The sequence below is a fragment of the Saccopteryx bilineata genome, chromosome 6, assembly GCF_036850765.1.
Source record: "Saccopteryx bilineata isolate mSacBil1 chromosome 6, mSacBil1_pri_phased_curated, whole genome shotgun sequence".
Taxonomy (NCBI): Eukaryota; Metazoa; Chordata; class Mammalia; order Chiroptera; family Emballonuridae; genus Saccopteryx; species Saccopteryx bilineata.
In genome coordinates, this window is record NC_089495.1 from 195,743,558 (window position 1) to 195,767,554 (window position 23,997).

Below are 23,997 nucleotides of genomic sequence, written 5' to 3' on the forward strand. Positions count from 1 at the left end.
AAGAGGGGGAGCGCGAGCGCCCCTTTGGGGGTGGGGCCCACAGTGGCGCGCATGCGCCCGGAGGGAAGTGGCCGTGCCAGCCCGGGCTAAGGGCAAGACGGTGGCTGAGAGGGCACAAGGCGGCGGACGGTGGCCGACGAGGTCCAGCATGGATCATGTGGAGCGCTGCGCGTGGTTCTTCAGGGGGACACTGGTGCGGGTGGCCGTGCGGCGCTACCTGCCCTGGGCGATGGTGACCTCCATGCTGGCTGGCTCCCTCCTCAAGGAGCTCTCCCCGCTGCCCGAGAGCTACCTTAGCAACAAGCGCAACGTCCTCAACATGTGAGTGCACCCCGGGTCCTCTCCTGTCCCCGCCATAGCCGATCCGCTGTCTCCTCTTGCAGAGAGATGGGGATTAGCTGCTCCGATAGACGAGTCCTCGGAAGGGAAAATCCTCCCGGTAATGACAGTATCTGCATGCGTGTCGCGACTGACGGGTCTCGGAATAGTGTCACTTGCAGTTCTTGTGTGCACACCCAAACAAGACAGCTGAGTTTGCCTGGGCTGGGAGTGAGGTGCAGGGGTGTGTGTGTGTGTGTGTGTGTAGCAGTGCAGGGTGGGCAGGAGGGTGAACCAGCCTATGTCGCTGTTCCCCCCACCCCCTTGGAGTTAGGAGTTGGAGTTGGCCCCTGCCCTGGGGGAGATGCCACCTCCCTCCTGCCTGCCTGAGCCAGTCCTCATGCCTCCACCCTAAGCCCGATCCCCCAAGCTTGTGACAGTCCCGTCACCACCTGTGCAAGACCTGCCTCCCCCTCCACATACACCCCCTCCACCTTTGAGAGCCTGACGCAGCCTAGGGCAGAATTCGCAGTCCAAGTTAATGGGGGAGGAATGGAACCCTCCAGTCTATGACCTTTCCCCTGATCTCCTTGGACCTTCTCAGCCACTCAAAGTTCATGGCAGTGACCCAGGAAAGCAATCCCAGTTGAGCTCTTTGAGATTTCTTCTTAACTCCACCCACTCTCCTGTTTCTTCTAAAAAAAAACCCTCTTGGACTTTAAGTGGGTTTTTTCTTTCTTTTCTTTCTTTCTTTCGTTTATTGCAACAATGTTTCAGTATGCAAACTGAAAGATGAAACTTCTTTCTTGATGTGGGCATATAGATTCTTACTTAGAATTACAGTGTCAGCAGTATCTCCCTCAATCAACCAAACTTAGATTATCTACTTGAAACACTGTTTCTCTCCCCAGCAGCTTCCTCAGATGTCGGACAGGTCTTGGCTTTGTTTTGGCAAGCTCTTCCCTGTTAGTGGCAGGTCTTGGCTTTGTTTTGGCAAGCTCTTCCCTGTTAGTGGCCCGACTTTTAGGACGGGCCCTGGAATGGTGCCTCAGAAACCTTTGAGACCCAGGAAAGGGTTGTTCTGTCCTTGGCTCACCCTCCTCACCCATCATGGAGGCTGGACTAAGAATAGATTTTGAGAGTGGTAGTAGCTCCCAGTCTGCTGCATGTGTCCCCAGGTCAGCCACCTCTGATAAGCACAGGGGCGGGTGGGGGTGGGGGGGCCAGACAAGGCAACTGCTGCTTTATCTGCCCGGGTGATTTGGGAGCCAAGCAGCCTGGGAGACAAGTCCCTGTTGTTTGCCAGTAGCCGTGGGTTCTGGCGTTTTGTTCCAAGCCTCTGTGCTAATTCATGGAAAGAACTAGTGAATCATTGGCTCTGGAAAGGATTTTAAAAATCATTTGGTTCCCTCAGTTCTGTTTAACAGCTGAGGAAACAGGCCTAGAGAAGGGTGGTAACAAGTTGTATCAGAATCAGAATTTGAGCCTGGGTCCTCTAGTGTGAAAGTCAAGCTCTTTTCTGAGATCGTTATCTGCCGTGTAGGAAGGAATTGATTTGGGACTGGACAAACCTTGGTTTAATCTGTGCTGGCTGGTGTGTGAGTGTGACCCTGGGCAAGTTATTAAACTTTTCTGAAACTCAGAAAAAAAAAAAGAATCAACTAATGAATACATAAATAAGTGGGACAACAAATCGATGTTTCTCTTTCTCAAAGTTAATCAGTAATTAAAATTTACTTTAAAACATACATTTCTATTAAACTTTTCTGAGACTCAGATTCTTTATCTATAAAATGGGGCAAAGACACCTTCCTCCTGAGGAGTGTGAGTGTTCTATGGGAAAGCACTTGGCATTTAGTAGATGCTCCATTGTTATCAATTTCCTGAACAGAAAACATGGTGCTTTAAGATCACAGATCCCGGATTTGAATGCCAGCTCTATCACTCATGAAGTCCATTTTAAGCCTGATACCTCTCTGTGCCACAGTTTCCTTGTCTGTAAACGGGGATAATAACAGTCTCTACCTGATGGAGTTGTTAGGGATTCAATGGCTAATACATTTAAAGCAGTGGTCCCCAACCTTTTTTGGGCCACGGACCTGTTTAATGTCAGAAAATATTTTCACAGACCGGCCTTTAGGGTGGGATGGATAAATGTATCACGTGACCGAGACAAGAGTCAAGAGTGAATCTTAGATGGATGTAACAGAGGGAATCTGGTCATTTTTTTTTTAATTTTTAAATTTATTTATTCATTTTTAGAGAAACAGGAGAGAGGGAGAGAGAGAAAGGGGAGAGGAGCAGGAAGCATCAACTCCCATATGTGCCTCAACCAGGCAAGCCCAGGGTTTCGAACCGGTGACCTCAGTGTTCCAGGTCAACACTTTATCCACTGTACCACCACAGGTCAGGCCGGAATCTGGTCATTTTTAAAAAATAAAACATCGTTCAGACTTAAATATAAATAAAACAGAAATAATGTAAGTTATTTATTCTTTCTCAGCGGACCTGTACCGGTCCGTGGCCCGGGGGTTGGGGACCACTGATTTAAAGTACAATATTTAGTAAGTTATCATCTGTAGGTTTTATCAACTATTCTCATTTTCCCTCCCTTGAGAGTCTAGAGCCCTGGGTCATGATATTGTTTCCTCTCCACCATGTCCCCTCTCTTCACTTCCACGTTCTTTCTCTGCCAGGTACTTTGTCAAAGTGGCCTGGGCCTGGACCCTCAGTCTGCTCCTGCCTTTCATTGCCCTCACCAATTATCACCTGACAGGCAAGGCTGGCCTGGTCCTGCGGCGGCTGAGCACCCTGCTGGTGGGCACAGCCATCTGGTACGTGTGCACAGCCATCTTCTCCAGTGTGGAACACTACACGGGCAGCTGCTACCAGTCACCGGCCCTGGAGGGGATCAGAAAGGAGCAGCGGAGTAAGCTGCAGTGCCACAGGGAAGGAGGCTTTTGGCATGGCTTTGACATCTCGGGCCACTCCTTCCTGCTGACCTTCTGCGCCCTCATGATTGTGGAGGAGATGGCTGTGCTGCAGGAGCTGAAGACGGACCGAAGCCAGGGCCTCCACACCGCCATCACCTCCCTGGTCGTCGCCCTGGGCTTCCTGACCTTCATTTGGGTGTGGATGTTTCTGTGCACTGCCGTTTATTTCCACGACCTGCCCCAGAAAGTACTGGGCACCCTGTTTGGGCTGCTGGGATGGTATGGGACCTATGGGTTTTGGTACCTGAAATCGTTTTCCCCCGGACTTCCTCCCCAGAGCTCTAGTTTGAATTTGAAGAGAGACAGTTATAAGAAATAAAAGAGAAACAGAAGGAGTGAGAGCAGGACACTGGCTAATATATTTTTCATTTATTTTTCTTAGTTATTTGACTAAATTATTGATCCTCAGTCAGAGAAGAAGCTTATCAGGCAGTTTTGGTGGGTGGTGGTGGAGTCTGGGGACTAAGTTCATTCTCCAAACTGTTCTTGGTGACATCACTGTGTCACAAGCACCACCATTTCCAGTTAAGTACTTTTTTTTTTTTTCTGTCGCTGGCAAGACTTGGCTTAATCTGGACTGTCCCTTTTGTCCCTAGAGGGCAGAGCTAAGGCTCAGTGGGAGGACAGAATCAGGCAAACCTCTTTTGTGTGGCTGAAGGGGAGGCCAGGGCCTCAGGACTCTGCTGCCATCCTTCTTTCCCAGATTCTAGTTGTCTTTTGTTTTAATGGCTGTTAATGCTATTATGTAACAATATTTCCTTCCGGTCAAAACAACTGACCATTGCATGGAGGACACTGTCTGATTTTAGTATTTGTTACATCTGTGGAATGCCAAATTTTACAACTGGTTTGTGATTAGCTACCAAAACAGTTAAACTGAAGTACCTCTGACCGAATAGCAGATAATTTTCATGTGTTGAACAGTGATAATTTCCTGTCTGTGTTGTCTGGTATATATTGGTGTTTGGAGCAATAAGGTTACCTTTTTTTTTCCTTCTATCTTGAGTGAATGCTTTCTAGTTTTTAATAACAGCTATGTTGTTTGTTCTTTGTCAACAAAACTCCTGAAAATAACTCACTGCTGCATTTTGGCAAATGTGTAGATTGATTTATTTTTGTTTTGGTTTGGTTTTTTTTTTTTTTTTAATGTTTTTTTTTATTTTTTTTATTTTTATTTATTTACAGGGACAGAGAGAGAGAGTCAGAGAGAGGGATAGATAGGGACAGACAGACAGGAATGGAGAGAGATGAGAAGGATCAATCATCAGTTTTTCATTGCAACACCTTAATTTGTTCATTGATTGCTTTCTCATATGTGCCTTGACCGCGGGCCTTCAGCAGACCGAGTAACCCCTTGCTTGAGCCAGCAACCTTGGGTCTAAGTTGGTGAGCATTTTTTATTTGCTCAAGCCAGATGAGCCCGCGCTCAAGCTGGCGACCTTGGGGTCTCGAACCTGGGTCCTCGACATCCCAGTCCAACGCTCTATCCACTGCGCCACCGCCTGGTCAGGCTGGTTTGGTTTTTTTAGAACACTAATTTACTTTTTATAAACCAGACTCTTGACTTATAGTATTAAATTTCACCTTGTGGGGCTGTTTTCTCTGTTAAGAATAAAACTGGAAAGCAGACATTTTAATAACAACTTGATGAATTTGAATCAGTGTAATTTTACAAAGTGTGGGTAGGCAGTCCCCAGGTTACAAACGAGGTAGGTTCTGTAGGTTTGGAAATGTTTAAGTATTTTTTTTTTTTTTGGTATTTTTCCAAAGCTGGAAACGGGGAGAGACAGTCAGACAGACTCCCGCATGCGCCCAACCGGGATCCACCCGGCACGCCCACCAGGGGCAAAGCTCTGCCCACCAGGGGGCAATGCTCTGCCCCTCTGGGGTGTCGCTGTGCCGCGACCAGAGCCACTCTAGCACCAAGGAGCCATCCCCAGCGCCTGGGCCATCTCTGCTCCAATGGAGCCTCGGCTGCGGGAGGGGAAGAGAGAGACAGAGAGGAGGGGGGGGTGGAGAAGCAAATGGGCGCTTCTCCTATGTGCCCTGGCCGGGAATCGAACCCGGGTCCCCCGCACGCCAGGCCGATGCTCTACCGCTGAGCCAGCCGGCCAGGGCCGAAATGTTTAAGTATTTATATGCACAGAAAGGTAAAAATAAACACTATGCTAAGACAAACATTTGTCTAAGCTGCATTTAATAGGTCAATGTACCTGTTCCAAATTACACACAAATTCAGTTTAAGAACAAACCTACAGAACCTACCTCGTTTGTAACCCGGGGCTGCCTGTTATTGCCCTGGAACTTTCCTGACTGCACTGACCAGGGCTTCAGAGTCCTATGTACATTGATCAGTCTGCTGTGGTACAAGGCATTTTTACCTTTTGGATAAGATTATGATGTCAGAAATGAAGGAAAATGTCTTCCATTGCCTTTGATGGCAAGAAACTAAGCTGTTTACAAAGACATCCTTATCAAGTAGTGGCCTGACTTCAGCCCCGCCCTCCTCTTAATCTGCACCAGCATCAAAAGCAACCCGAACCTGGGCCTGTTCTACTGGGCTTGAAATCACCTTTTCTGTCCCCTTTGCAGCCCTTCTCAGTTTCCCACCTTGTCATCCTGTGTCTTTACTGTGAGAAGGCTGCTAAGGGTTAGAGATCCTGTCACCTCCACCTCCCAAAGGTACAGTTATATGCTCTGTGATAAGATACACAGGCTATTTCCTTAAGCTTTTCAAACTGAGCTCCTTGCATTTTGGATAATCCTCCCTGAAGCTTCTTTGATGCTCCCCTCTCCCCCAGTTAAGCCTGATAATAGAATTTACTGATAAGCACTCCACTACATTGGCTTAACTGGAGCTCTGGAACACCTTCAGGGTAAATTGTATTTCATATAATGATGTATTTGAAATATGTAGTTCATATCCCCTTTGTATCCAGTTGAGCTGTCAGTTACCTTGTGTTGATCAAAATGTGAGGTGTGCCTCCTTGTACCCAAAGAAGGTAGAAGAAACACCATCAGTGAGATTTCGGAGGTGTTAGCATGGTGCTTTGGGAGCATTGGCAAAAGGTGATGGCCCCGTGTGATTTTTCTTGTCCCTGGAGTGGGAGTGGGGTGGAGGTGGGGGTGGGGTAGGTGGCAGGAGCTTGTTGAAGGGAATGAAATCTCTTCAAAGTCTTTTTTTTTTTTTACAGGGACAGAGAGAGAGTCAGAGAGAGGGATAGATAGGGGCAGACAGACAGACACGGAGAGAGATGAGAAGCATCAATCATCAGTTTTTTGTTGTGACACCTTAGTTGTTCATTGATTGCTTTCTCATATGTGCCTTGACTGTGGGCCTTCAGCAGACCGAGGAACCCATTGTTCGAGCCAGCAACCTTGGGTCCTTGCTCAAACCAGATGAGCCCGTGCTCAAGCTGGTGATCTCGGGGTCTCGAACCTGGGTCCTCCATATCCCAGTCCGACACTCTATCCACTGCGCCACCATTGGTTAGGCTCTCCAAAGTCTTATGTTCAGCACAAAAGGCAACAGGCACAGGGTGACTCCAGAAGTTCATATGTCACACTTGAATCTCTAGATGTTTTTCTCATGTGTCTGATTCCAGCTCAGTATTCAGTCAGCTCTGCAGAGAGTGTCCATTTTCGAGTCTGGTACATTGACTCGTCTTCCACTACTTCCTGTTCATGGTTGGCACCCTTGCCTTTTTCTTGGGAGCATGCCCGAGATGTGGCTCAAGCCTTGGCACCACTGCTGAGAGCGCGCTGCCCATGGGCAAGCCTCTCTTCCTTGTGGGTCAAAGGGAGGAGATGCTGTTAGGATTAAGGGAAAGGATGCATAGAAAATGCCCAGCACATGGAAAATTCCCTGCACCTGCCCCTTTTTCTTGACTGAGCCCTTTAAAACATTTTGGTGCCCCCAGAGAAGGCAGGGAAGCTAACATCTTCCGAGTGCCATGTGGGGTCTATGTCTCCCGTGGAAATAGTCTTGTATTGTCTTTAGAAAAGTGTCTGTTGTCCCTGGGCGCTGAACAAGAGGCTTTTGAGGGTTTCAGCGATGGCAGGACACGGCCTTGCTTGTTTTGCGTCTCTGTCGAGGTTCATTCACTGACGCCTCATTTTCCACGGGCATCTGTCCTAGCCTGAGTACCAGATTGTATTTAGAGAATGGCTCTTGCCACTGTATGTACACCCAGATCGCGTGTGTAAACAAGGAAATGAAGTAAACTGAAGATCGTGAAACCCCACATTCCAGTGTTGCGCGTGTTCCTTTCTAAGGTCCTTAAGGAAGCCCACAGCTGGAAAAGCTCGGCCCACTTGATGAAAGTAGCACTGGCTGCTGTCCCTGTAGGGAGCAGGCCCACCCCTTCCCCTGCCCCTCCCCCTCCTCCTCCTCCCAGGCCTGTTCCCTTTGCTGTTCTCTCTGCTGAGCTCCAAGGGCCCCTCTTTTGTTTCTGTAACTTGTTTCCTGAGCCTGCACAGCCCAGCTGGCTCACGTCTATCACCTCTATAACTTTCTTTTTTTTTTTTTTTTTTTAATTCCTCTTTAGAGAGGAGAGAGACAGAAAGGGAGAGAGAGGAGAGAGAGAGAGAAGGGGGGAGGAGCTGGAAGCATCAACTCCCATATGTGCCTTGACCAGGCAAGCCCAGGGTTTTGAACCGGCGACCTCAGCATTTCCAGGTCAACGCTTTATCCACTGTGCCACCACAGGTCAGACCTCTATAACTTTCTAAATAAACTTTCTATTAAAGCTTGGGAAAAAAAGAAAGAAAGTAGCATTTATTCTTTCTTGAGCTACTTGTTACGAACAGGGCATTTCATGGCTCTAGTTCATCTTACTTTTTTCTCCTAAATTCTGTAAACTAAGTATGTGTTCAGTTACGTATTTCTTGATTGACGCCCCCTCCCTCCACTGTTTCTGTGTCTTGGAGTCCTGGCCACCGAATCAGCCAGATCTGGGGGCAGTTTTCTTGGCAGAAGGAAAGGAGGTAAGCCTCATGGAAGTAACACCGTAGAGCAGTTACAGACTTCACTCCAATGTGGACATCTTCAAAAGCACCTTCGGCCCTGGAGGCCTCGACATAGATGAAGGCTTTTTGCACCATTTAGAGCCCACTCACTTACCAGCCTGACCTGCTGGGCACCTCCAGGGAGCGTCTGTTGAAATCTCAGTGGCTCCAGGATTAGAATATCCTCACAGAGCAAGACTTCTCTGTCAGATTTCCTCAATGGCAACAAACCCTTCTTGTGATACTAGGAAGGATTCTAGACTCTCTCCCTTGTGGAGTTTGTGGTCTAAAGTCAGCCCCTTGGCAGCCGAAGGTGTGCTGGGCTTGCAAAGGCAAATTGGACACATCTATACATTCGAGGGATTTTCACCATAATGGGTTCTGGGTGCTGGTTCATGTGAGGGCCTGGAGACACAGAGCAGGGGACAAGCAGCTGCTCTGGGAAATTAGAGAATAGTTTTCCAGGACCTAACAATTCTGGGTCTTGAAGGATGAAGAGGAGTTCAAGCAGTTAAGCAGAGAGGGCATCAAGGAGGTAAGAACAGCATGCCCAAGGACACAGATTGCTGCCATGACTTTTACTCAGAGGTCCCTTCTCAAGAAACTTAGTTCTCTCGTCCTTTTCAAAGGCAATGGAGACCCAAGACAGACAGACTGACAGGACTGTCAGTGGACACCGTGGGTGCGCCCTGCTGTCACGTAGAGAGCACACAGCTGGCGATGAGCTGGGTTCCGCCACTCCTGCTTTTCTGTGTGACCTCGAATCAGCCACTCTGGGCCCATTTCCTTCTCAGATCAATGATGGCAGTAGACTGAATCACCTCACCAGCTCTTCTACTCTCTTCTGTTTCTCTGTGCTGTTTGAGGAAAGTTCTTCCCAAGAAACAACTTGAACAGAAACTCCCACTCAGCGCTGAGGTGGCTACTGGTTTCCCGGCCAGGGATGGAGGAGCCGACCTCTGGGTGTACGTTCTCACGCTCCCCATTTTCTCTGTGCTGACGGCCTGGTGGAGCTCAGACCTGCCTGCCCGGGTTCATAGGGGCTTACTGGACACGGGAAGCTGACCTCAGTTCCCAGAGGGATGAACTACAGTAGTCTTTTCAAAAAGTCTCCAAAATCAAACTATTTTGATAGCTATTAAGAAAGAGGTAGGTTCTATAAAGAGAAACCCTGTGCAACATAGTCACCTTCAGAAATTGTTCTCGAAACCCCTACTACAGTCTCTGGCAAGTTTTAAAGTTGAACCCACAGCACAGAAGACAGGTACTCTTATACCTTCGGTGGGGAAGGGCTGGTAAATTGGCACAAACTGTTCAGATAGTAACCTGGTAGTATCCAAACTTGAACTGTGCAGACCCAACCTTCTCAGTCTAGGGATTTGGGCTATGGAAACACTTGTAGAAGTGGGCAAAGATAACTACAAAGATTTTATCGCAGCTTTATGCTAACATGAAAAATTGTCAAACCAAATGCCAACCAGTTAAATTATGGTAACTCTGTATTAGCAATATAATGCAGTCACTACAAAGACTAAATGATCTTATATTTAGTATGGACTCTGATGGGAGAAAGACTTGGTTTTGTACTATAACTTAGAGCTGCGTGCCCTCTATCAAGTCAGTCTCTCTGAGCCTCTGTTTCGAAAGTATAAATGGGGGTGATAGTGCCTAACCTCCCTCAACATCACTGCCCCAATCGTTGAGAAACATCAAGTAAACCAGGCACTGTGCTAGGCACAGCATTAATTCAAAGAGACACGGTGCTGAGTCATCAAGATGGCAGCAGAGTGGGTGGATGTTACTCTCACCCCCTCCCACGACCAAACTGGAATTACAACTGAATTATAGAACAATCATCCTGAATAACCAACTGAACACTAGCTGAAGAGAACTTTTATAACCAAGGATTTACAGAAGAAATCATATCAAGTTTTGTATTTGGAAGGGTTTCTGCTCAGCTTTTATATCTTCAATTATCATCTTTTCTCTCATCTCCTCCCTGTCCACCCCATGACCACTCTTGTCCTTCATTCTTATTTATTATTGTTCTTGTTAACCTTTATCCAATATTCCTTTATTATATTGTATGTATACCTCCCCAAGGAGACTGCAACTTCCTGGAACATAACAACTATTGTAAAAAAAGGGGGTGGGGGGTGTCTTCAGGAGATTTATAGTCCAGCTGGGCATAGACAATGAAACGAGCAACTCCAACAGGATGCTGGGCTCAAAAGCAGAGTGCTCGTGGCGCTGTCCAGGTGGCTCAGTGGATAAAGCATCAACTCGGCCTGCCAGAGGTTGCAGGTTCAACCCCAGTCAGGACACATAGGAGAAGCAGTCAATGAGTGCACAACTAATTGGAACAACAGAGTGAAACAACGGGTTCATGCTTCTTTCTCTCTCAATTTCCCCCCTGTCCCTTCCGTCTCTCTCTCTCTTAAATCAATGGAAAATTAAAAAAAAAAAATTTTAAAGCAGCTCCCAAAGCTAACCTACACACTCCTGGAGGAGCACTTAGAAAAGCAAAGGAATAAGGAATTAGCATGGACTCAAGACAAATTGCTGGGTTCTTTTTTTTTTTTTTTTTTTTTGTATTTTTCTGAAGTTGGAAACGGGGAGGCAGTCAGACAGACTCCGCATGCACTCGACCGGGATCCACCCGGCATGCCCACCAGGGGGTGATGCTCTGCCCATCTGGGGCATTGCTCTGTTGCCACCAGAGCCATTCTAGCACCTGAGGCAGAGGCCATAGAGCCATCCCCAGTGCCTGGGCCAACCTTGCTCCAATGGAGCCTCCGCTGCGGGAGGGGAAGAGAGAGACAGAGAGGAAGGAGAGGGAGAGGGGTGGAGAAGCAGATGGGCGCTTCTCCTGTGTGCCCTGGTTGGGAATCGAACCCGGGACTCCTGCACGCCAGGCCGACACTCTACCACTGAGCCAACCGGCCAGGGCCAAATTGCTGGGTTCTAATTCTGGCTCTGTCATATACACTGGCTGCATCACCTTCAACAGTTCCTTAACCACTCAGCCTCAGTTTTTTCATCTGTAAAATGGAGATAATATAAGTACCTACCTCACAGAATTGTGAAGACTAAGTGAATTGATACATGTAAAGTGCTTAGAACAAGACCTAGTGCCTGACCAGGTGGTGGTGCAGTGGATAGTGTCGGACTGGGATGTGCAGGATCCAGGTTTGAGACTCCGAGGTCGCCAGCTTGAGCGTGGGCTCATCTGGTTTGAGCAAAGCTCACCAGCTTGGACCCAAGGTCGCTGGCTCGAGCAAGGGGTTACTCGGTCTGCTGAAGGCCAACAGTCAAGGCACATATGAGAGGGTAATCAATGAACAGCTAAGGGGTCGCAATGAAAAACTGATGATTGATGCTTCTCATCTCTCTGTTTCTGTCTGTTTGTCCCTATGTATCCCTTTCTCTCTCTCTGTCTGTCTCTGTAAAAAAAAAAAAAAAAAAAAAAAAAAAAAAGACCTATTATACTCGAAGTGCTATATAAATGTCTTTCAGTGCACAGTAAGTCCTTTAAAATCAGGACAAAGAAACCCCATACATGTCAGTGTTTTAATTTTGAGTGATTCAGCCATAGTTAAAATGTAGCCAATGAATGTGGAAGGCCAAGTCCCAGTGAACTAGCATGGGCATGGGGTTGCTAAGACAGCAACCTGGTTTCCAGGTTATCTAGGGCTGGGGGAGAGCAAGAGATGTGTTTTCCAGGAGAGCTGAAAGGCAAGGATAGTTGTGTATCCATGGGGTCATTTGGCCAAGGTAAAGCTGGTCCCCCCATTTGAGGGGCTGTCCACTCACTGGCAATCTGAGGGCTGCCTGGGTTTGGTTTCCAGGCTGCATATTTTGGGGGGACTGAGCTGGAAGCCTTACCATGCAGCCTTGGCACTTCTCCTGTCCTCTCTACCAGGGTGTGGTTGCCTAAGTATGTGTGTCTGAGTGCTCAAGAGGTAAGTAGGTGGGGGAAGGGGACCTGGGAGCCACCCTGATTAGCATCTTCATTTCTGGAGCAAAGTTATTCAGGCCTTGCACAACCAAGCTGCTGGGGCCCGTTTCCCAACCACTCCTTTCTTTCATCCCTTCTTGCCTCTGTTTGTGTTGACTGAGCGTGCTGTTAGCCAGGTCCCCTGAGCTACAGGGGACTGATGCAAGGGTGAGTGGGTGGGGGAATAAACTCTCATGTGCTATTATTAGAAGCACTGGACCCAAGCATGCAGACTATGTCCAAATTCTGCCTACCCTCAGCTGTGTGATTTTTTTTTTAAACAGAGAGAGAGAGAGTCAGAGAGAGGAATAGACAGGGACAGACAGACAGGAATGGAGAGATGAGAAGCATCAATCATTAGTTTTTCATTGCGACACCTTACTTGTTCACTGATTGCTCTCTCATATCTGCCTTGACTGCGGGCCTTCAGCAGACCAAGTAACCCCTTGCTCGAGCCAGCAACCTTGGGTCCAAGCTGGTGAGCTTTGCTCAAACCAGATGAGCCTGCGCTCAAGCTGGCAACCTCGGGGCCTCGAACCTGGGTCCTCTGCATCCCAGTCCAACTCTCTATCCACTGCGCCACCACCTGGTCAGGCTAGCTATGTGATCTTAAGCAAGTAAGTCACTTAGCTTCTCTGGGCTCGTTACTCATTTATGAAATGGGTGTAATTCTTTCCACCTCACTAGTCTTTGATTAGCTTAAAGAAATCATGGATGGGAAATTATTTTATAAGCTTTAAAATACCGAGCACCAGCCCTGGCCAGTTGGCTCAGTGGTAGAGCGTCGTCCTGGTGTGCAGGAGTCCCGGGTTCGATTCCCAACCAGGGCACACAGGAGAAACGCCCATCTGCTTCTCCACCCCTCCCCCTCTCCTTCCTTGCTGTCTTTCTCTTCCCCTCCCGCAGCTGAGGCTCCATTGGAGCAAAGTTGGCCCGGGCACTGAGGATGGCTCCATGGCCTCTGCCTCAGGTGCTATAATGGCTCTGGTGGCAATAGAGCGACGCCCCAGATGGGCAGAGCATCCCCTCCTGGTGGGCATGCCGGGTGGATCCCGGTTGGGCGCATGCATGAGTCTGTCTGACTGCCTTCCTGTTTCTAACTTCAGAGAAATACAAAAATAAATCAAATAAACACACACACACACACACACACATACACCGGGCACCTATGAGGGCTGCTTATTATTGAGGAGATTTCTCCTTACCTAATGAATATCTCTCTCAGAAGCCTGGGTATTGCAACTCCATCAGATGGTACAATTTTCACAGATGTGGTTTCCATCTTAAGGCAAATTAACAGAGTCTCTGGCACTTGGCATTCAGCTTCCTCAGGTTGTCAAATTAAAAAAAAAAATGGGCCTGACCAGGCGGTGGCGCAGTAGATAGAGCGTTGGACTGGGATGCAGAGGACCCAGGTTCGAGACCCCGAGGTCGCCAGCTTGAGTGTGGGCTCATCTGGTTTGAGCAAAAGCCCACCAGCTTGAACCCAAGGTCACTGGCTCCAGCAAGGGGTTACTCAGTCTGCTGAAAGCCCATGGGCAAGACACATATGAGAAAGCAATCAATGAACAACTAAGGTGTTGCAACGCACAATGAAAAACTGATGATTGATGCTTCTCATCTCTCTCCGTTCCTGTCTGTCTGTCCCTGTCTATCCCTCTCTCTGACTCACTCTCTGTCTCTGTCAAAAATAAATAAATAAAATTAAGAAAAAAATGGCACAGCCAATCCAACAATAGCCCTCTGGTGTAACTGCCCTGTCTTGAACCATAAGTATACAGGTCATATAATAGGGTTGCATCCTATTGGTTACATCATATAATAAGGTTGCACCTGATTGATTAATTCTTGGTGCCAGAAATTCTTATATACAAGTATAGGCATCTTTTTAAAAAACCCACTTGGGACCTGACCTATGGTGGCACAGTGGATAAAATATTGACCTAAAATGCTGAGGTCGCTGGTTCAAAACCCCAGGCTTTGCCTGGCCAGGGCACATATGGGAGTTGATGCTTCCTGCTCCTCCCCCACTTCTCTCTCTCTCTCTCTCCTAATTAAAATAAAAAATTTTAAAGTTTTTTTTTAAAAAGTCACTTGGGAACAAAAGAGAGTAGTTAATTATTATTGTTTTTTATAAATAAAAATTATACCTTTTTTTTTTTTTTGTCAGACAGGTAAAACATATTTTTTGGTGTGCTGCAGAAATTTTAGTAACTAGTTTATGTGACCCATGAAATGAAAAAGGTTGAAAATCGCTGACCTGGATGGAGAAGGAAGTTCAGCACACCTTCATGGGATGGATGGTGTGGCTGTATGATCAGGATTGGAGGACCGCTAATGAGGAGGTCTGTGGGGGAAGACTATGGGGACTAGAGGGTTCTCGGGGTGCCCTGTTGTACTTCTGCATCCGATAGTGCAACGTTAATGGAAGATCGCAGCAGCCCAAGTCTGAGTCATTTCAACTGTAAACTATCCCGCCCATGAGGTCCTGGCTGAGGACAAAAAGAACATGGAGTGGCTGGTAGAAAAACAGTGGCCTTGAGATCAATTACAGAATGAGGGCTGGGGCAGCTCTGAGTATTTTCTTTCCTGCTTGTTGTGTACGTGCATATATTGCATATCAGGAATGCCGGTGATGGTTAAATTGACACTTTAATTTCTATGTTACAGTATATTGAGGCAAGCCTGTGATCTCTAGGACTAGAGGTGGAGTGAGAAGAGAATCCGACATCATCCCGAGTGATGTTATTGACTGGTGAGGCTTTCTGGACCTCATTTTTGGAGAGAAGGTATATTCTCATTTCAGGAGAGCTGCTGGTCCTGTTCGGATTAACCCTTTGAGTAGTGAGTTTTTTTCATGCTCGCTGACCCCTAGGAGTGAGTTTTTCTTCAAAAAATGAAATTAGTTCCAGTTCCAGTTTTATTAACTTAAAATCATGTTTGTTTGATAGCCAACTTATAGAAACAAGAAGAACATACATTTGCCTTTTTTTAATGTTGCCTTACACATGTACAGTCATACTCTGGATGGTCAGGAGGCACGAGGACATACATGAATGTTCATACTACTCAAAGGGTTAAGCAGGATGCTACAGCTCTTGAGTGGAGGCTAACTGTGAGCAAGAGGGTCGTGTGGAGGTCTGAGTGGCCAGTGGGTGGACAATGTTAGATAACGTCTCTGGTCTCCAAGTGCCCTGTCTTGGCTCTGGCTATTTTTTCTTTCCAACTTGATTTAAAAAAAAAAGCTTATACACCTTTATAAAATAAATAAAATTATGCCTTATGTTCCACAAATTATGCTTCTGGTTTAATATTCTTGGGGCATTTTCACACATTCCCCTCTGGGAAATGGGGGAATGTGGCCTGGGTGCCCTGAGAGTCCATGTACAGGTACCAGGAGCAAATGGCTGCGAACATGCCCTGTAAACTGTGAGGCACCGTGTGCAGGTGAGCTGGGCTCTGGTCTTGGGCAGAGCTCGCAGTCTCTCCGGAAGCTTTCTGCTAGCTCTGGGGCTCGGAGTCTGCACCCTGTGCCTCCATCCCTCTGATCCCAGTCTTCGGAAATGAGAGCTAGATGGACAGTGTGGTTTACAAATGAAAAGCAATTGCTTCTCCTGGAGGCTTTATTGGGGGCTTTCGGTGGTTTCTAAGCATGAGCGGCAGTGACACCCCGACCCTTTCCCAACATGCAAAAGGCACAGGAAAGTGAGATAGGACCAGGGCGGGCAGCGTCGATGCAGAGACTCCACCACCACGTGGCACGGCGGGGGCCTGGGAGGCACCCCGTGGGTAAGGGAAGGGGGGCATTAAAGGAGATGGCTTTGGCAGAGGCGAGCAGAGGGACGCGAGGTTCATCCACCTCCAGCCCCACCCCTGCACACAGGCCGGTACTGACCTTCTAAGATGGTCAACATGGCTTTTGCTGAAAGTTTACCTCTCATGGTGGAAAATTCAACTCCAGGTGGGAGGAGGATGATGGGCGGTGCCTTCAGGGATCACTGCTAAAGCGCCAAACCAAACTCGCTGGCCACATCGGGAGGGGAATGACAGTGTCCTCACTGTGTTGGTCCCAGTCAGGGCCTGGTGGTTGGGTGCCACTGCCTTGGCTTGAGCCAGTGCTGTCTCAGTTCACGTCCAGGAGAAGAATAAAGTCCCTTCCAATCTTCAGGAGCCTCCCATGGGGTCTCTGGGTCTCTAGCCCCACCCAGAGGTTACCACTTAGAAGAGTTGAGTCTTGATGTTGGCTTTGTCCTGTGGAGGAGTTCCCTGGGCAAGAGGGAAGGGGAGGGATGGGGTCAGGCCCTCTGAGCCCCCGGCACCTCCCTGAGTCTGGAACCTGGTGGGTGAAATGGCCTGGGACTCACCTCAGATCCTAACCAGTCCCCACAATTCCACCTGGAGACCTTGAATCAAAAGAAAAGGCATTCGTGTTTTGTTTCTGTTCTCTCTCTCTCTTACTCTCCTTTAGTAGAGCTGTGGCTTCAACTCACAGCATTGGCAACGTCTACTTCTAAACTATGGAATGTTTTCACACTGACAATAGAATAACTCAGAACAAGGGGTGGGGAGGGGCTGTCCAAGTGTTCATGAGACAGTGCATTACTGAGAGCTCACTGGGGGGAACACAGCACAGAGACACCGACAGTCAGACACCAAGCCCGGGCCGGCTCGGCTCTAGATGTATTTTTTCTTGAGGTACCAGTAGGCAAAATAGCCCATCCCACCCAGGGAGCCCATGAGGAAGGAGGCCCCAAAGAAAGATGGTGGTTTCCGCTTGACCAGCCGGAATGCATTGGGGATGACAGCCGATAGCAGGGTGGTATGAATGTCGCCCAGGACTTTCCGGAAGGCAAAGCGCTTCTGGACCCTCTCGAAGAAGGACTGCAGGTTGGGCCGGCTGCCATCCTCCCAGTATTTCTTGGACAGTCCCAGGAACTTGAGGCGGTGCAGGGTGGCTCCCAGAAGGACGTCAGCGAGGGTGAAAACACAGCCACAGAGCCACAGCTCACATTTCTGCCCTGGAGCAGGAGAGAGGGGAGATGGGGCAGGAGGAGTCAGCTTGTCAACCCCCATGCACTCGCTCCTCCCTCACTGACTCCTCTGTCCATCTGCCCGCCACGGTGTTCCCTAGGGTCAGTCACTCCCGGACAACCTTAATGATTTTTGCCATATCCTTACACTACTCCTGCCAGTTGTTATTTTTTAATCAAATGACTTTTTAAGTGCAAACACTGAGTTTGGGACTTTAAGATTTAGGTATGGAGCAACAGTAGAAACCAGTGAAGGAGCATGAGAAGGAGCAGCCTGGGAGGTGGGGACGGCCCACGAGAGTGTGGTGTCGTGGAAGCCGAGAGAAGGAAGTGTCCCATGGAGAAGGGAGTACTCAGCTGAGCTCAAAGGTGGAGCAGGGGTCAAGGAAGAGGAGGCCTGAGAATGGCGGGTGCATCTGGCAGCTGGCGACCCTGACAAGAGCAGCGGGGGTAGAAGGTGACAATGGAAGCCTGGTCGGAAGGCGGTCAGGAGAGAAAGGGAGGAGAAGTATTGGAGATGGCAAGCAAAGACCACTCTTTCAAGGAGTTTTGCTGTAGTGGGAAGGGTACACTGATAGTTTGGACAGGTCGAGAGTGTTTCTGTCAGCTGGGAGGAAAACCCAGCATGTGGGTGGGAATGGTCTAGCGGAGAGGAGATGGTTCCGCAGGAGAGAACCGCTGATGGGATGCCCTTGGGTGGGGGAGTGGGAGTTGCATCTAGGAAACAAGGAAAGGACTGGTCTGGGTGAGTTCAAGGACAGTTTATCCTTGGTAATGAGAGAGTGTGGGGTGCCACGGTTCATCAAATCTATGTTGTCAAATGTTATGACATCCACCCGACAGAGAACAAATGATGCCAATTAAGCTATGTTAACGTATGATTTAACGAAGATGCCTCTCAAAATTGATAAAATACAGTGTATGTGTGGACGTTAATGCTGGTGGGTAGGTAGTTGTGGGTCAGAGCTGTGAAAGTCTCTTCCTAATGCTTCTGTTTTCTGTGAGATGGAGTAGGGTGAGGATGTAGGCAGAGTGGCTGGAGGGTTGAGGAGAAAGAAGGTAGTAAGCAGTCGTCTGGAGAGGGAATGGTGGGAGGCCGAGGGCTGCAGCCCAGCCATCTGAGGCTAGTGGTCATGAGGCAAAAGCGAGAGCAGCCAGCACCCTCGTGTTTCTCCAGCCACGTTTAGGTTCACAGGTGCAGGCCCTGAAGAGGTGGAGAGCTGGGCTGAACCAGGTCAGAGGTTTTGCAAAGTGAGAATGATGAAACAAGAGAAGGTCAAGGGAGTGTCCATGGTGATGACCAGGGAATCACCACCAGGTACGGAGGGAGGTGAGCAGGAGGGGGCGAGGGGCAGTGAGAGGAGGCAGGGTGAAGGGGGAAGTCCCCCGCTACAGTCTGGATGAGTGTAGACAGATCTGAGAACAGGACCACGATGGCCCTGGGGCACTCCAAGGTTCAGGTATTGGCCAAGGGGGAGGAACCAGCAAAGGCACCTGCGGAAGAGCCACTGCGAGAGGAGGACCAGGAGAGTGTGCTAATTTCCTTATTCCTCACCACAGTTCAATCGTGGAGGCGCTATTATCCTCCTTTTACAGATGAAGAAACAGAGGCACTGAGAAGTTAAGTAACTGGGTCAAAACCACACAGCAAGTAAGTGGAAGAGCGGAGTCTGAACTTGAACACAGGCCATCTGGCTCAGAGTCTGTGCTTGCAAGACCAGACTCTGGTTACGTTGCTTCTTCCACAGGCAAACGAATGTAGGCAGGTGCGTGTAGCTCCACAAACCGTAGACTGTTGTACATGGAAATAGAGTCACAAGACATTCTTGATAGACTTTAGAGTTTGGCTGGTTATGCTGATGTTTGTGATGACATGACTACAGTATATTAATAAATGTTGATTTTTTTTTTTGTTCAACAATAAATGTGAATTCTTGTTCATGGAAAAATAAGACATCCCCTGAAAATAAGACCTAGTGCGTCTTTAGGAGCAAAACTTAATATAAGACACTGTCTTATTTTGGGGGAAACAGGGTACACTCTGGCCTCTTGATAGGTGCATTCTCTACTTGGGTCTGTGTGCAGGTCCATGTGTGGGTCTGCGTCAAGCATGGCGGATGTCTGCTCAAGGCCATGCAGCTAGTTGTGTATATGCGTGACTATCTGCACACATGGGTGTCTGTGCCCGTGTGATGTGAGGATTATCACATGTATAAGTGATGTGTATGTCCACATCCATTTGGCTATTTGCCTGCAGACAGATGTTCACAAGCATGTATGCACATGTCGCTATTTAAGAATGCCCATGCCTGTGTTTATGTTGTAGGCAAACACTGATAGCCATGACAACATATGTATGCGGACATGTGTAACTATCTGGCATGTTGCCGGAAGGGCTGACCCCTTCAGTCCCCCCACCCCCAGTTGTGTGTTCCCTTGGCAACCCCAGCCCTGGATGAATCCCTTCTTGTGCCATCTCTGAGTCTGCCAGTCGAGTCTGCTGGGGACGGTTACACTGACCAGTTCCTCTTTAAATTCATGACCGCAAAGCCCAAGAGGGCACTCAGCACTGCCCGGGCCCTGCAACAGCTCTCTTAGGCTGGCTAACCCACTCCTTGCGGAGACAATTACATATCTTCCATCTCGCCTCACACCTCTCAGTTCTCCCTCTGCTGATGATGTCACCTCATGCTTCATTCAGAAAACAGGAGCCTTCAGACATGGAAGCCCTCACTCCCCACATGAAGCCTACAAACCCAGGCACATGCACGTGCCTTCTGCCGCCTCCTGACACAATGGCAGGTGCGATCCGGCTACTGTCAGAGTCAGACCTTCTGCAGCCGTCTGCTGCTGCCTACCTTCCCTTTGCCCTCCTAGGTCCATCCTCCTCCCTTCTCTACACTGCTCTGCACCCCAGGAGGATGTCTCTGGCTCCAGGGTGTTCAGCCAAGAGGGAGCAGTGACAGGAGATAGGAGGAAGATGAGAGTGAAGCCAGAGTCCTACATCCCTCATGATCCACTTATTTATGCATTCATTGGTTGTTCCCTGTATGTGCCCTGACTAGGGATAGAACACGCAGCCTTGGTGTGTCAGAGCGATGCTCTAATGGTTAGAGTCTAACCAACTGAGCCACCTGGCCAGGGCTGTCGTATGTTATTAAAGTAGTATGTTCCAGGCACTGAACTGAGTGCTTTTAATTTTTACAGGAGTCCAACTAGGTGGGGTTAAGTTACATTATTATCATCCCATTTCACCATGAGGAAACTGAGGCTCCAATAGAAAAAATAACTTGTCAAAGTCACACAGTACAGGCAGCAAAGCTGGAACTCTAATTCAAACCTGTCTGACTCTAAACTCAACTTTTAGAACACTGTGCTCCACAACTTTTCTTTCTTTTTTTTTAATTTTTCTTTTAAAAGATTTTATTTATTCATTATAGGGGGGGGGGAGAGGAGCAGGAAGCATCAACTCCCATATGTGCCTTGACCAGGCAAGCCTAGGGTTTTGAACCAGCAACCTCAGCGTTTCCAGGTTGACGCTTTATCCACTGCGCCACCACAGGTCAGGCTCCACAACTTTTCAATAGACACACAGTAGATGTGTGTACGTGTGTGTACGTGTGTGTGTGTATAGCTGTGAGTGTAGCAGTGCATGTTGCATAGGCTCCATAAAGTGCATAGTTGAATAGTCAAGACTAAGAGCTGTCTAAAACAGAGCAGTAGGAGGTCTGAAATGCAATTTGAAGAAGAGCTGTGGCAAAGATGTTATGAGAAAGGAAAAGGAAGCTGAGTGGTGTGGAGAGGGTGCTCCAGGCCAGGAGAACTAAGGAGCAGAGGTGTGGAGGTGGGGAGGAGGCTGGGCTACTCAGGGCCCAGAGAAGAGAGCTGCTTGAGAACAGGAGTCACAGTCAGAGAGTCTGAGTGAGCCCGATGTCTGGCTACAGTATGAAGAAGCCCTAACACATCCCCGAGCAGGGGAAAGGTCACCATCACCACCATCATCTTCACCAACCTTTAGGAAATACCTACTGTGTGCTAAGTGCTGATCTGAGCACTCTACATGTATAATTTCATGCAATTTCTCAACATCTCTCTGAGGTATGTCTTATCATTATCCCCATTTTATATGGAAACTGAAATCAAGGGAGGTCACATACCTGATCACCTGGTCACTCAACTAGTAAGTGGCCAAGCTAGGGCTTAACCCTAGGTCTGCCTGACTTTGTGGCCCATGATCCTAAACACCTGGGAGGGATCCTCTGAGCTCTTTGGGAAAAGAGGCTGGAACTGGTCAGGGTCGGGGTGGGGAGGGGTGAATGGGCACCAGCACCCACCTCCCCCAGGGCTGGTACCCACCCTCGTTCTCGAGCTTCCTCTTCTCCAGCTCAGCCTCAATCTGGTCCAGCACCATGGCCAGCTCCCCAAGGATCTTCTTCAGGTAGCTCACGTCATCATGCTCCAAGATCTTGGCCTGGGCAGGACAGGCGGGAGTCAGAGGAGCTGAGTTGGCCTCAATAGAGCTGGGATGACCAGCGCTTGGCCCAACACCCTTCAGCAAACCCAGCCTCCAAATATCCCCTCAATAGTACAGGATGCAGAAAAGCTGATGAATATTCTATTGAGATCCTCCCCTATACCCCCAGCCTTTAAAACCCTCAAGCACACACGCTCCCTGGAGCACACCGTGCCTTCCCCTTCCTCATCTTCCTCCTCCCAGGCACGATACCTTTACCTTCATCTCTTCTGAGCTCCAAGGGCCCCTCTTTTGTTTCTGTAACTTGTTTCCTGAGCCTGCGCAGTCCAGCCGGCTCACTTCTACCACCTCTGTAACTTTTTAAATAGACTTTCTCTTATAACTTGGGGGAAAAAAGGATAAAATGCTCCTATGTTACAAAGCACCCTCAGCTGGTGCTGACATTCCTGTGAGCTTGGTGGTCCTGCCCAGACCCCTTTCATGGGGCTGGTAGCCTCATACACCAGCTGCTGTGAAGGTTGGTTGACAGTGGCTCATAGTTGCCCTTCTTCTGAGAATTGCTCTTGGCCAATGAGAAGGTGCCCAGAAATATATGGGATTTTTTCCCCTACCCTTCATCCCTTCAACCCCCCCCCCCACCACCAGGAAATCTGTAATCAATGGCTGATTGATACAAGGCTATAAAAGCTTGTCCCCTGGCCTCAAGGTGGATCACTTGTGCTCCAGAGCTCCTTGTGGGATTAGGTGAACTTGGCTCTTTCCTCTTTTCTATCATTCCCATCTTTACTGGGTTCTCCTCAGAACATTCCCTCAGTACCCAAGAACCTCTGTCCAGAGCACATTCTGCTTTTAGGGACATGGCCCAAGCAAGACATGAGGAAACTGAGGCTCCAGGGGTACAGTGGCTTGCCCAAGGTCAAGTAGCCAGTAAATGACAGAGGAGACAGGATCAGAAAGGCAAGCCAATGGATTTCCCATTACATGTCATCAGATGACCCTCTACCTGGAACCAGCTTCTCCCAGTTGTTCTGTTCCGTGGACAAGATGGCGGGAAAGGAGACGGAGCAGTCATGGAGGCACTCACCATGAGCTTCTTCTGTTTAGAAAGGTAGGGTTCAGACAGCTGGGGCTCCTCTTCATGGTCCAATTTCATGAGGTCCGTGGTGGCGTTGGCTAAATGTCCTGGAGAGAGAAGAGGAAAGGTCTTATCCTTCTGATACTCAGTGTTTACCCATCCCTTCCCCCACAAAATTAGAGTAAGTCCCATCAAGACATTGGTCAGGGAAGTAACAATATCAACAGCCAGCACTCAGTGGGCACAACAGTCTGCAACATAGGGGTGGGTGGGATGCTATCCTGCCATAGGCTCAGGATAGTGGGAGACACAGACCTCTAATTCAATAAAATTCAAAGCTGAGAAAAGTAAAATAAAATTAAGAGGTCTCTATGACACAACATGGTCAATCTGTAATGAAGAGTGGACAGAGGCTGTGGGACCCAGAGGGCCACCTGCCTGGGGCACAGGCATCAAGAAACCGCACTGAGGAGGCCACTCGACTCTTGGCGATGAGTAGGAGTTTGCCAGAAATGAATATAACGCTAACCCTTGGAACATCTCACACTTCAATGAGTGCCTCCCCCAGCCTCCCTCTATAGTGAGGAAACGAGTTCGGGGAGGTAGGGGGCTAAATAGTATCACACTTGTGAATGACAAGCAGATTTTGAACCTGGGTCTGCCCGATTCTTGGTCTAGTGCTCACTCATTGTACTCCACAAGGAAAAACCTATTTATCACAAGAAAAATTTTAAGAGACCTTTGGTATCGAAACTTCCACTTCTGCTGAGGCAACATCCCTGAAGATTTAGGGAATCGATGACCCATCTTTCCTTGGAAAACTGGCTTTGATGCCAAAAAGGCAAGGGTGACCAAAAGTAGGTCAGTGATGGGAATTCAAGCCAGCACTTTGAGAATTATCCTTAATGGGACAGAGGAAGTGTCCTATAATCTAACTTTAAAAATTGTTAGCTTTGAAAGTCTAACTGTAAACTGTGGGTTTTATAAGAGGAGGTGAAAATATTAAGTAGGATAAAATCTTGGGTTCTGTTTCTTCATTTGGGCAGCATTTATGGCCAGTAAGTATGGGACATGGGAGGTCAAGCGTGTGGCGGTGCCCCAAT

The 23,997-nt window shown here is 48.4% G+C and overlaps 2 protein-coding genes across 8 annotated transcripts in view; one reads left to right on the plus strand and one right to left on the minus strand.

Annotated features, from left to right (window-relative positions):
* The first annotated feature begins 36 nt into the window (after positions 1–36).
* On the plus strand, positions 37–7,555 carry FITM2 (fat storage inducing transmembrane protein 2). Of its 2 annotated transcripts, XR_010725989.1 has the most exons (3): positions 37–321; positions 3,015–5,033; positions 5,427–7,555. XR_010725989.1 is itself a non-coding variant. In XM_066234343.1 (2 exons), the coding sequence occupies exons 1-2, from the start codon at positions 149–151 to the stop codon at positions 3,628–3,630; spliced, it is 789 nt and encodes a 262-aa protein (XP_066090440.1). In that variant the 5' UTR covers positions 37–148; the 3' UTR covers positions 3,631–7,555. The 2 variants fall into 2 exon arrangements, 1 of the variants encoding a protein (XP_066090440.1); XM_066234343.1 differs by having other exon boundaries at positions 3,015–7,555.
* An 8,344-nt stretch (positions 7,556–15,899) lies between these two features.
* GDAP1L1 (ganglioside induced differentiation associated protein 1 like 1) overlaps positions 15,900–23,997 on the minus strand; it is a 40,683-nt gene continuing 32,585 nt past the window's right edge. For 5 of the 6 annotated variants that reach the window (XM_066235095.1, XM_066235094.1, XM_066235096.1 and 2 more), the window contains 3 exons: positions 22,904–23,001; positions 21,702–21,816; positions 15,900–17,333 (listed from right to left, as the gene is read on the minus strand). In XM_066235095.1, the coding sequence (XP_066091192.1) occupies positions 16,990–17,333; positions 21,702–21,816; positions 22,904–23,001 (557 nt within the window). In that variant the 3' untranslated portion in view covers positions 15,900–16,989. The remainder of the gene's footprint in view (positions 17,334–21,701; positions 21,817–22,903; positions 23,002–23,997) is intronic. The other variant, XR_010726032.1, reaches the window with a different exon arrangement.

Excerpts from the sequence above, each read along its gene's own strand:
- FITM2 (XM_066234343.1), top strand. The coding sequence starts at position 149 with ATGGATCATGTGGAGCGCTGCGCGTGGTTCTTCAGGGGGACACTGGTG. Across the intron at positions 322-3,014 it reads AAGCGCAACGTCCTCAACAT|GTACTTTGTCAAAGTGGCCT; the intron begins GTGAGTGCACCC and ends TTTCTCTGCCAG.